This window comes from Colias philodice, chromosome 9 (genome assembly GCF_061535455.1).
Source record: "Colias philodice isolate Cphi_HAF_F1 chromosome 9, ilColPhil1 Martin Lab GWU primary, whole genome shotgun sequence".
Lineage (NCBI taxonomy): Eukaryota > Metazoa > Arthropoda > Insecta > Lepidoptera > Pieridae > Colias > Colias philodice.
The window spans coordinates 6,564,586-6,577,497 of record NC_143094.1 but is presented as its reverse complement, the minus strand read 5'-3'; the positions used below and the strand labels follow the sequence as shown (position 1 = coordinate 6,577,497).

At 33.4% G+C, this 12,912-nt stretch overlaps 2 protein-coding genes and 1 long non-coding RNA gene across 3 annotated transcripts in view; 2 read left to right on the top strand and 1 right to left on the bottom strand.

Moving 5' to 3' along the window:
* Cht10 (Chitinase 10) overlaps nt 1-4,332 on the top strand; it is a 33,164-nt gene extending 28,832 nt beyond the window's left edge. Inside the window, exons 47-51 of the mRNA XM_089699198.1 lie at nt 285-415; nt 784-995; nt 1,573-1,842; nt 2,449-2,628; nt 2,976-4,332. Of these exons, the coding sequence (XP_089555324.1) occupies nt 285-415; nt 784-995; nt 1,573-1,842; nt 2,449-2,628; nt 2,976-3,245 (1,063 nt within the window). The 3' untranslated portion in view covers nt 3,246-4,332. The remainder of the gene's footprint in view (nt 1-284; nt 416-783; nt 996-1,572; nt 1,843-2,448; nt 2,629-2,975) is intronic.
* LOC149485858 (uncharacterized) overlaps nt 1-8,660 on the bottom strand; it is a 94,301-nt gene extending 85,641 nt beyond the window's left edge. Inside the window, exon 1 of the long non-coding RNA XR_016316075.1 lies at nt 8,446-8,660. This is a non-coding gene — a long non-coding RNA (uncharacterized LOC149485858). The remainder of the gene's footprint in view (nt 1-8,445) is intronic.
* LOC149485859 (putative serine hydrolase) lies at nt 5,642-7,750 on the top strand. The gene is made up of 3 exons (XM_089698726.1): nt 5,642-5,789; nt 6,533-6,740; nt 6,915-7,750. The coding sequence occupies exons 1-3, from the start codon at nt 5,685-5,687 to the stop codon at nt 7,595-7,597; spliced, it is 996 nt and encodes a 331-aa protein (XP_089554852.1). The 5' UTR covers nt 5,642-5,684; the 3' UTR covers nt 7,598-7,750.
* Nucleotides 8,661-12,912: the final 4,252 nt, after the last annotated feature.

The following is a 12,912-nucleotide window of genomic DNA, read 5'->3' as shown; positions in this document are numbered from 1 at the left end:
GAAACTTTTTAGAATATTTTGATTCGTTTTGTATAATATTATGCTATAGGTAACTCAAATGTCATTACACGTCATATTGAAAAAAAAACTACTTATTCTAAATATTATAGCTTTCTCATCATCTACAAAATCTGTCCTTATCATCATTATGACAAAATTTGTGAATAACGTAAATAAAACACATGTTTCGAAATATAAATTTATATCACATAAAAAGTCCCAACAAACAAAAATTCTCAATATATCCCCAAAAAAATAAAATTTATCAAACTAAAACAATACAGGAAGAACAACGGCAGCTTTGGCCCGGACCAAGTGGACCCGGCGCTTTGTTCCCACCTCGTGTACTCGTGGGCTCATCTCAATAGCTCCAATACTTTGGTACCTGGAAACCCTGAACTCGATGTTGTTAATGGTAAGTAGCATTTTTGTTCTTGAAAGGTCTTTGGGCATTGTGTTAGTTTATTTGACCCACTGTGTAATGTAGGTTACATAAAGAAATTTCAGGATTTTAGGTCAAGCAACAAATTGGCACTGGTCGCAGTCTTGTACCCTTGTTTCAGGAAATTTGTTCAAACTAATTTGAAGTATATTGTGTCCAAGGAGCATATTTTAATCGCAGAATATACCTTGAGTTAGATAACGAATTAGACTTCGAGACTAAATTGGATTCAGATCATACTTTACGTTACTAAAATGTTATTGAAGTATTTGTTTGCTTTTTTTGCCTCTTCTTGCTTTAGTTTTAATAAATTTAAGCTTTATGTCATATTCTTGTTTTAGATTTCTATGGCAAGTTAACCGAATACAAATTAAAGGGTGTGAAAGTAATTTTGGGTGTCGGTGGTATTGAAAACTCGGAGGGTGATGCCTGGAGCAAAATGGCGGCAAGTCCCGAAAACAGAAAGATATTTGTGAAATCAGCTCTGAAGTTTGTACAGAAATGGAATTTCGACGGTCTTCAGCTTGCATGGCAATACCCCGTTTGCAAGAAAGTGAGTATTAGCGCAATTTTTTTTTTGTTATTTATATTATTTAAAGCAAACAGTCGTTTACTTATTATGCATTAACTTAAAAACTAGTTTTAGTTTATAAAAAAAGAAATTTTCAAATAACACGATACTGATAAAAATGTTAATGTATAATGTATAATACATTATATAAGTGATAATATTCTAGTAATGTAAATGTTAATTGCAAATGACACCAATATAAAAAAAGACTAAACAATTTTAGCACATACTTATTATGATAATGGGTGCAAACTGCAAATTCTGTGAATGATATTACTAACTATTAATTTGTGCTTTTTCATACATTTTATTTTAGAATAACGCTCTTAAATTTGATTATAATAAATATAGAATACTCAAATTTTAAAAACATACACATATTTATATAGATATTAATTCTCAATCGCAATCAATATGTACGATTTCGCCTTACGGAGACGTCAGCTTAAAACCGCTAGCATCTCGAAATCATGCAAATTGTCTTCAACACATAATATACCATCAACTATGGTTTCTTAAAAGTAACTACCTAATATTGTTTAAATTTCTATTTCCGCAGGCTCCTTGCAACAACATCAATACAGAAGACAAAGATAACTTCTCCCTACTAATAACCTTACTCTCTAAAACTCTTCGTCGTCACAATCTAGAAGTTTCTGCGCTAGTAGCACCAAACCCAGAAATAGCAGCTTTGGCCTATGACCCATTGGTTCTTACTTCCGCGTTAGATTGGGTTTCAATCGCTGCCAATGATTACTATAGCACGAATACTCAGAGGACGGCCTATTTGCTGCCCTTGGAAAAGACGGAGTTCAATGATATGAGTTTGGTGAGTATTTTTTGTGTGTGCACATATCAAATAGTGGTAGTTATTCTGCAATACATTATTTGTTACATATTGAAAGATATAAATAATTTAAATCGTTTATATCAAAAGCCTTACTTACTCTTCGGCATATTTGTCATTACATTGACACAGTTGCTGGATGGAAGTAAGTTGTAGGATGTTTCGAAACCGGTTGTATTTTATTGAAATATCTAAATAAAGTGGAACCAGTGAATTGTGTTTCCTTACTAGTTGTAGGAAGTATGCAACTGTCGAAATGGAGTTAGTACTTAGCGGTATCAAAGTAAAGTTTTTTGCTTATTTGGTTCTATCGAAGTCCAGCTTCTATGCCTGCAACTGATTACGAAACACCCAGCAAAATGTATACTAATAATATTTTTGACGTGACAACGTCTTATAATTCGATAGCGCCGGCTGCACGCACGAAAATACATGACTCATGCGGCGTTACCTCGCTCTGAGGCGTTCCATTTAGGCTTGAAGTGCAAGCGAGAGCGCGGAACGAGCGACAAAGAAGCACAATCAGACGTTGTCACGTTCAACTATCGTCAGTAAACCGACTTTACAGACAACCAATTTTTTTTCCAGCAATCCACAGTAGAATGGTGGTCAAACGCAGTAGGTCCATGGCGTGTAGTAGCCGGTGTGCCCGCGTACGGGCGCTCGTACGTACTGCGCGGGGACAGTTCCGAGCTGGGCGCTACTGCTGTTGCGCCTGGAGACCCGCAACCAGCTACGGAAGTACCCGGCTTCCTTGCGTATTATGAGGTGGGTGTGAATATGGTGCTGGGGAAATTTAAATTGTAATGATGTACCTATAGCTACTAGTATTTTCCTAGTGGTTTTTTTAAGAACGTTATTCATCAGAGTTTTTATTACTTTAGTATGCATTTTATTTTCATTAGATATGAATTAAATAGGCGGTTCCACACAGAGCTAAAAGCCTCGCGAATCAGCACGCGCAGTGTGGTCATAGCCGCATATATTGAGCCAAGTTCACAACGATGTGAAAAATGTATTTTCCGAGCTGTTTCACGCGGAAAATGCTTCGCCAGATTGCTCACTCTGTGTGCACCCGCTTTATTTCAACTACTATAACCAATAAACCATTCCAGGTATGCGAAGCGCTCAAAGGTGGCTGGCGCGAAGTCACCACCCCAACCGGTACATACGCAACTGACGGCACCCAATGGGCCACTTACCTCATACCAAGCGAAGCTCACCGCGCGGGAACAATACTTTCCCAAGCGGGAACACGTGGTGCTGCTATATGGGCATTAGATCTGGATGACTGGCGTGGTTCTTGTAAGTGTACAAGACCGCTGTTAACTGCGCTTAGACAGGGACTTATGGAACCTGAGTTGAGTACTGCTATTTGTGCCTAGACTGTATCCCAAGGACTTCAGCGCTGCTACCAAACATGGTTTATACTACTTACTCAAAACAATAAGTTCTCTCAACCAATGACCAGGACGCTAAAAGCTGTTAGACTCACCCAATGACAAGGATGATGCATCTTACTATAATCTATTGTTATCTACTGACCAACTCCGCGTAGACTTCTCAACAAATGGTCAGGATAAAACGCTGCTAGAAAACGTGTAAATCCTAATACTATAGTTAGACTCGCCGAATGATTAGGACTCCAGTATAATATAATATCACTATAAGCTATTGTTACTGATCAACTATAAGATTGGTCAAACCTACCTATTCTTGGTGATGATGAAAGCACAGTGCAATGTGACGTCATGTGGAACAGATCTTCTGTCTACATTGTGCAATCTATCTTATCGTCGTTCAACAGTCTCATTAGAACTAATTTGCAATATGCGTAAGAGTGGTGCAATAATTACGTATTACTTACGAAAAGTACTTATTATTTGTATAAAAGATATTAGACTGACATTAGCAAAAACATGGTCGTTTTTCAAACTCATATTTTAAGGGATAATTTTAAAAATATGAATTGTATCTGAAACATGATTTCTGATTGATTTTCATTCATATTTCTTAACTTCGATTTAAGTTTAATGTTGGTCAAAATTTTAAATCTAATATCTATACTCAAAATGCTTTCGAGCATGCCATACTTTAGTTGTAAGAAAGAGTCTCAATTTAATGTTATAAGATAAAGTCTTAAGCCTTAGATTATTTAAAAAGAATTTCGTGATATTTTTACTAACCTTCCAACCGAATCCAATGAATGTAATTGAAATCAAGTACCTACACAGATACCTATATTTTTATACATATGCATGTCAGTTACCAAATGTTACCATACTATTTAAGTAAAGTTAATATTACTTTCATTTATGTGTTTCATATTAACATTTTGGAAAAGATTTATGTAAGTATCATTTCAGGATTGTAAAAGATATATTTTACAAAGTTCAAAATGTAAACACAACAATTGTACATTTTCAAATGTATAGGTACATAGTATAAAATAAAATGAATACAAATAGAAAAGCGTTTTATTTATTTACAATAACCCCGATCGAAGTAATGGAATAATTTAAAAATCTCTAGAATTTTCGATTATAGGTATACGGGAGCGCAAACACTGTTACGGCAGACCTATATAATCGATAATTCTAGAGAACTTTAAGTAAATTATTCCATTACTTTCATAAAACATATAATATGTATTTTTTTTTACAGAATTTTAAAAGTTTATACAGAAACAAGTCAAAATCACTCTAAAATCGATACGGCCTCTTAAATGTTTATACAGGTGTCCCACGCACCGTCGCGTCGGTATTGGGTATACTAAGCACATTAGCGAAGCGGTATATGCCGGCTGCGCGAAGCTAGGGAGGAAAACATGGATTTTAAAGAAAAATATTGGAAAACTTTTTTGACGTAATTTTGTTGTTTAAGTTTTTTTAACGTGATCAGTGTATGCTAAACTACAAGTAGCTTCGCGCTTAGTATACCGTGAGTGGGGCACCCAGCACCCTGTATACTTATCAACTACAGCTGGAATACTCGGCGTAACTCACGCACTACCCGGTTAAAAAGTAGTCTAGGTGCTAAATCCAGAGTACCTACAGTCTATCTCTGTATCAAATTTCCATCAAATTTCATACAGATCCGATTAGTTTATTTCCATAAAAAAGTATGAAACATATCTTTCTCCATCTCTCTACTTTCATCATTCACTCTTCTAGTAGCTAGGATATCGAAAACTACGAAAAATCAGCTAACATACCTACATGTTGTATATTCCGAGAGCCCACGATGTGAGGAATGTAAAAAAATTATTGACGTAAAGATAAATGCTGTTAATTATTGTCAATTATGATTTTTCAAATAAAATACTTACCCACATAAAAATCGGTTTTTCATATCTACTAAATAGGTAGCACATAGGTAGGTAGATACAATAGGTATAAAAGCGTCCAGAAACTTGCTCTATATAGATAACTAATATTATGTATACAGTATTGTAATTTTTAAGTAAATTGTAATGATTACATACTTAATTACAATTCTTTATCAAAGTATTTCAAGAGTTGACAAAAAATGTGTTTCAATTAAAGTGAAAATTAAACCTTACACTTTAAAATTACATACAGTGTGATTGTAGCGCTTATAAATCCAACACATTAAATCCAAAACTTCCATTCTGAAACATAAATAGATCTAAGTAGTTACAAGGTTTTAATTAATTTTTACGAGAGTATAAACAAAAGTTACACGAATACTTAATGACGCAAATATTTGCCGTTTTACGAGTAGAATAAAAACAATTACATTTCTAATTGATCGGTTGTGTTCAGTCTAACATCGTTCTTCATAATTGCACAGCTGGCACAACAATGAATAATTCAATCAGAATCACTCGCAACCTCCAAAGCTATGTTTTTAAGCCCTTTGTGCATCGATTCAGTAAATTTACATACAACCGACTATTGAACACTTCTGTGAGTATTACCGCAAAATATTTTAAATGCTTTCAGTTTAAATGAATTTAAACTTTCACGTTAATTAAGACTTCTTTCATTAACGTCGCTGAAAGAGATACATATTATTATACCTCCTTACTCTCTCTACGAATTGAGAACCTTCTGTCGTTTTAGGGAACCGCGTCGGTTAAAATCGAATATTTAACATTTACATTCTACTAAGATTTTTTCTAACTAGGGAATGACTGAGAAGAATTGTTATTCTATATTTAACTGTATTTATTAATTATACTCTACCTACATAAACTACGTAGTTATTAAATTTAAATAAATTATTATAATCTCTACCGCAGTTCCCAAAATCAAGTGTTAGTTTTTTCTAATTTTAGACGATCTTCATTGTGTTTTTATTTTGAAAATATTGGGGGTTTATCTAATCTCTAATTAATATGTTATGTGAAGAATAATTATTTATTACGATAGATAATATTTACTTAATTTCTATAGTATCACGAATTAACGTAGGTTCAATAGAAACAAAGAAATAAAATTAAATAGACTTGACTTAAGTATAAAATAATAATATACCTATTTGATATTAAGTGGCACAAAATACTAAATTGTGATAATACCTACTAACAAAGGTAGTAGGCGTTATGTAGGTACCTACTATTAATTATAATTTTAGGCAGCAGTTTTGTAAAATTAAGTTACATAAGCACTTATGGTCTAAATAAACGCTATAAGCTCGTTTCAATTAGGTGAAAGAAATTAAGATCCCCGTCCCGTGGGGACACGTTGCTGGGAAGGTGTGGGGAGACGCTGAACGACGCAGACCAATATTGGCCCTGCACGGCTGGCAGGACAACGCCGGCACCTGGGACACACTAGCGCCATTGCTTTGTGATAAAATTCCAATATTAGCCATCGACTTCCCGGGACACGGATTGTCATCGTGGCATGCGCCTGGTATATTTATTAAATATTCCTGTACAATAACCCCTGAATATTATGTATAAGTGTTAAGAACAAATTTATAAAAAAATATTAAGGGTACCTTAGACCCATGGCTTTCTTGATTAAAAACTTATATTGTGCATTTTATTTTAAGAAAAACTAAAATTTTGTATTTATTTCTTACAGGTTTACAATACTATCCATGGGAAACCGTTCGATTGATACTTGCTATAAAAACATACTACCAATGGGATAAAGTGACTGTTCTTAGCCATTCTATGGGATCAATAGCTGCGATTCGATATTCCTGCATATTTCCAGATGATTTAGATTACTTAATTGCAATAGATTGTCTGTTCCCAGAGGAATATCAGATAAAACAGTTCGTAGATAATTACCCTAAGATTATAAGTAAACTTCAGTCCATACTAGAGAAACCATATTCCGATCCACCCTTGTATTCATACAATGACATCATACATAAATGGCATGTAGGCTCGAATAAATCTATTTCCGTGGAAAGCATCAAAGTCCTTGCGAAGCGAGGTATACAAAAATCGTTAAATGATCCTGAAAAATATCATTTCAGCAAAGACGGTCGTATATCATACGCATATTACGATTTCGAAGATAAATTTTTTTTAGAGGCGCTCACGATGCGTTCTAAATGTCCAATCTTATTCTTAAAAGCAATTCATTCCCCATTCTCAATGAGCAACACTTTTGCACGATTACAAAAAACGATAGAAGAAAGCAACCCGAATTTTGAAAAATATTTAATTCCTGGTACACATCACGTACATTTGGATAATCCAGATGTAGTAATACCTCACATCGAAATTTTTTTACGAAAATATAAACTAATTTAAATAAGTAACTAGGTACATTTACTTTCATTTTTTAGGGTGGAAAACACCTATTTATGTAACACCTACCTAAAATGTTCATTGATTTTATAATTGTGTGATAATAATATAATGTTAAGGATATGAAATAAAATGGTTATATTATTTAGAAAACTACCTAGCACTTTTTTATTTATGAATATAATAATTATAATTTATAACTAGGTAACTACTTAACTAGGTATATGTTATATAAATTATTTAATTCCCTTTTTGATTTCATCTTTTTGAAGTTTTTTTGATTAACCTGACCAATAGGCGTAATTTTAAGGTTGTAAAGAATTATACCACAGGTTATACGATATACAATTATATAATAGTTTAAAAAAACCTAAAAAACACGCTTTTTATAGAAAACCGAACTAAAAAATAGAAAATAAATTTAAATTAAGAAGATGGTGGTAAAAATTTCAATGAATATAAATTATGTGAGTAAAAAAAAATTATTTTATTTAAAAAAAAGCGTGGGGTGCTTCTTAAGATATTATCGAAATGATCTCATGATAATCACTCTACTCATATCTGTCAATAAAATATCTATAACCATTGACACCATGCACCCCACGCTTTTTTAAAATGAAATAATTTTTTTTACTCACACTATTATTAATTTATATTCATTGAAATTTTTAACACTATTTTCTTAATTTAAATTCATTTAAATTTATTTTCTATTTTTTAGTTCGGTTTTCTATAAAAAGCGTGTTTTTTTAGTTTTTTGAAGTGAAAACTTCTTTAGCGGCGTTGGGTATAGGTAAAATCTTAAACTCGCGTCAGGACACGTGGCCTGATCGAAAAAGCGTAAGACGGACTTTTTTTTTTAGCCCTTATATTCCATGCGTAAGACGGATACCATTCCAAAATATCAAACATGTTAAACGTTAATAATCAAGTTTTCACTTCTGCCGGCATTCCCGGAGTGCAACCCGTCTTTTTTGAAGTGAAAACTTCTTTAGCGGCGTTGGGTATAAAATCTTAAACTCGCGTCAGGACACGTGGCCTGATCGAAAAAGCGTAAGACGGATTTTTTTTTTGAAGTGAAAACTTCTTTAGCGGCGTTGGGTATAAAATCTTAAACTCGCGTCAGGACACGTGGCCTGATCGAAAAAGCGTAAGACGACTGTTTTTTTTTTTTAGCCCTTATATTCCATGCGTAAGACGGATACCATTCCAAAATATCAAACATGCTGAACGTTAATAATCAAGTTTTCACTTCTGCCGGCACTCCCGGAGTGCAACCCGTCTTTTTTTTAGCCCTTATATTCCATGCGTAAGTCGGATACCATTCCAAAATATCAAACATGCTGAACGTTAATAATCAAGTTTTCACTTCTGCCGGCACTCCCGGAGTGCAACCCGTCTTTTTTTTAAACTATTATTTATTTTCTACTTTTTAGTTTGGATTATTTATAATAGCGTGTTTTTTTAATTTTAAACTATTGCACGCAGCACGACTCATGATGCGAAGCATCAGAGAGTGCTTTACGATCGAAAAATTTTTTTTCGCCTTATTTTGGCAACTATTTTTAGTATTATAGCCTTGTTAGTTAAAGGAATCAAGATATTTTGCATACTATTCTCGAGATAATTTAACGGAGATTAATTCTATACTTGCTAAAAATTAATTTAGTGCAATAGAAACGGAAAAAAATATCAAAATAGGTCAAAAAATTTTCCTGTCCGTCATGTATAAAACTCCGGAAACACTGTAAGTTATGAAAAAATCAATAATTTGAGTTAGATTTTTTTAAAGTGAAACTTTTATTACATCGTCTCAAACTTTTTGGTCTGTGTAGCGCATGTCGCGTGACGGTCGGCTGCCGAGTAGGTATAAAGCAGTGTTCGGAACCGTACGATAATTATCGTACAAATACGATAATTTTGTGCCTAAGTTTCACTTTTACCGTGGTTTCATAAAACCACACATTTTTGTGTCTTACGACTCAACAAATTATTTATATTCTTTACTAGCTGTGCCCGCGACTTCGTCCGCGTGGAATAGTGACTGTATAGTAGTTACTACTTAACTTTTATTGAGTAAACACGTACTACCATAAATAATTATTAAAAGAACTGTTAGTAAAATTTATTACTAAACTGAGCTAAAAAGTAAAAAAGAAATGCTTAATTAACTAATTATTTACGTAAAATTTCTTTTAAATTATGTCATATTATTTTGTAGGCACCAGGGGCGAGGGGAGCAAATTTGTTTTCCTTCCTTTCTTGTATGGATGTTTTTAACAATGTATCGTGCAGCAACTGAGCGCCGAGGCAAACGTCAAAACGCAAAGGAATAGAATCCGCTATCGATACTAATTGACGTAAGCGTATGATGTTTTGCTAAGGATTTGTTCACCCTACCAACGACGACGACGTCCACGAACAAAATTTTCATCCAGTCGCAATTTAATAAAATTGTGCAAAACACAATTAAAAATAAAATATTAAAACTTCCCGTCGTTCTGGTGTCGTCTGATTGTCTTAGACATACATCTTATATGCTTAGATATAGTTGACAATAAGTTGTTGCATTGCATTTAATCCAATATTCGTTTAGAATTGCATTTAATCCAGTATTCGTTGAGAATTTTCGTTAGTTTGAACGTTGTCAATTTTGCTACTGATTTAAAAGTGAACATGGATTGTGAAATAGTTTCACTTGAAGTAAATCTTGGACCTTGCCATCATCATGTGGTTCATATGCCGGGAGATGGTTCCTGCCTCTTTCATTCCTTGACATATTTAATGTGTGAAGAAATAGACTTTGAAGTGGCGTTGCAAGTCAGGACTACTATTGTTGTGACGACAATGGGGAAACCTATCATGATTCCGATTGTTAAGAAAAAAATAAAAAAAATTTTTGTTACAAACAACTTACAAAAAGAAATGAAATCCCACCAAAAACATTTTCATGTAAAATGTTGCCAAGACGAGCCCATATGACTCGCACTGTCAAAAAGTTATCAGATCTCATGTAGAGCCAAGCTTCTAACACTACATTAAGCTAGATTTAAACTAGTATGTAAGACAACAGCTAAGCAGCCTTTTTCCATTGTACATCAAAATATTCAAGGCTTGGCTAGCAAATTATTAGAAATAGAATTATTTTTAAATCATAATAAAATTAAAATATTTTGTGTAACAGAACATTGGCTTAAACAATGTCAGTTGTTAATAAATATTGATAATTATAAATTAAAAAGTATATACTTTAGGACAAATGCTATTCATGGAGGTTCTCTTATTTTTGTACACAATAGTTTAAAATGCAAGGAACGAACTGACATTGTTAGCCTTTCTGTAGAACGCACCATTGAACTGTCCTGTGTTGAGCTTGAGCGTTACATTATTGTTTGCGTATACAGACCTCCTTCCAGTGACTATAATTTGTTTGAGACAGTCATGGAAGAAATATTAAAGCGTTTAGGCAGGAGTAAAAAGAAGGTAATAGTATGTGGTGATTTTAATATTGATTTACTTTCACACACACAAACGGCAACACGAATAGTTAATTTGTTTCATTCATTTAATCTGTATAAACTTTTTGATGAACCCACACGAATAACACCTACTTCTGCAACTTGTATTGATAATATATACTGTGATTGCAAATGTTTAGAAAAATATATTCTCAACACGCTAACTTCGGATCACTGTGGCCAGAAAGTAGTTTTTGAATGGGATTGCATACCTACAATTAAAAGAATTAATGTTAGGCCTATAACTAGGAAAGGCATTCATACATTCAGAAATAATATTGATAATAAACTGCCTGACCTGAATGATCAATCCTTTCATAAAAATCCTTGTGAAATGTTTACAAATCTTTTTAAGTTCATTCATAGTGAATATGAAAAAATATTTAAAATTAAATCTTTAACTATTACCAAGGATTTACCATTCAGCCAATGGGCAACTCCTAGTATACACAGATGCAGGAACGTTCTTTACGAGTTATATGGTATGAAACAATATAACAAAGACTTGTCATTTCTTAGTTATGTTAGAAATTATTCAAAAACATTTAAAAAAGTTTGTCTCACTGCCAAGAGTTTGTATGTCAGAGATAAAATACGCAACTCTGACAATAAAGTTAAAACGGTTTGGACAATTATTAATGGTGAATTGGGCAAAAGCCAATCGAATGATAGTACCATAAAACTTGTCAATTCTGGTAGGGTCATTGACAAAAGTGCTGATGTTGCGCTTGCTTTTGAAGATTTCTTTAGTAATATCCCTGCTAGTATAACTAAGAATTTAAATTCGTCTTCAGCGCTTGCAGAGTCTTTATTGAGGGATCATGTTGCTGAGTGTAACAAATTATTTGAATTGCGACACGTGACTGCTGATGAAATTGTTAAAACTTTTAAAACATTAAATTTAAAAAAAACATGTGATCTCTGGGGTATGTCTGTAAATTTAGTAAATAATATCATAGAAAACATTGCCAATCAACTGGCGTTTATATTTAATCAGTGTTGTGACTGTGGTATATTCCCTGATTTACTAAAATTTAGCAAAGTTATTCCTTTATTTAAAAGTGGTGACCAAGAAGACAGTAATAACTATAGGCCAATTTCCATATTACCAACTTTGAGCAAAGTCTTCGAGAAACTAATTTTAAACCAATTAAGTAGTCATTTTGCATCAAATGGTTTACTGCACGCCAAACAGTATGGTTTCACAAAGGGGCGCTCTACCACTGATGCCGGAGTAGCTCTTTTGTCACATATATACAAAGCATGGGAAAATCCAAAGAATGCTTTGGGGATATTCTGTGACCTTTCTAAGGCTTTTGACTGTGTAGAACATTCCACTCTATTACGGAAACTAAATTTTTACGGTATCAAAGGTTTAGCTCAGGATCTCATAGCTTCATATCTTCAGAACAGGGTACAAACCGTTGTCGTTAATGGAGAGAAATCTCGCGGTGCGCCGATTAACATAGGTGTTCCGCAGGGATCTATCTTAGGACCGTTTTTGTTCTTAGTGTATATTAATGACCTACCTTATTATTTGGAGGATATGTGTGAAATAGTACTGTTTGCAGATGACACCTCATTAATTTTTAATGTGGATAGACATGACACAAATGTTGACGAAGTAAACTCTGCTCTTTTACGCATATCCAATTGGTTTAATACTAATAATTTACTATTAAATACAAAAAAAACAAATTGTGTAGAATTTATCCTCCCAAATGTAAAAAAGGTGAAAAGGAATATTATTTTAAACGGGGAGGTATTATACCCTGTGGAATCGACTGTTTTTCTTGGTTT

Coding starts and splice junctions, on each gene's coding strand:
- LOC149485859 (XM_089698726.1), top strand. CDS start 5,685: ATGAATAATTCAATCAGAATCACTCGCAACCTCCAAAGCTATGTTTTT. Junction 5,790..6,532: donor ACCGACTATTGAACACTTCT/GTGAGTATTACC, acceptor CGTTTCAATTAG/GTGAAAGAAATTAAGATCCC. Junction 6,741..6,914: donor GTCATCGTGGCATGCGCCTG/GTATATTTATTA, acceptor TATTTCTTACAG/GTTTACAATACTATCCATGG.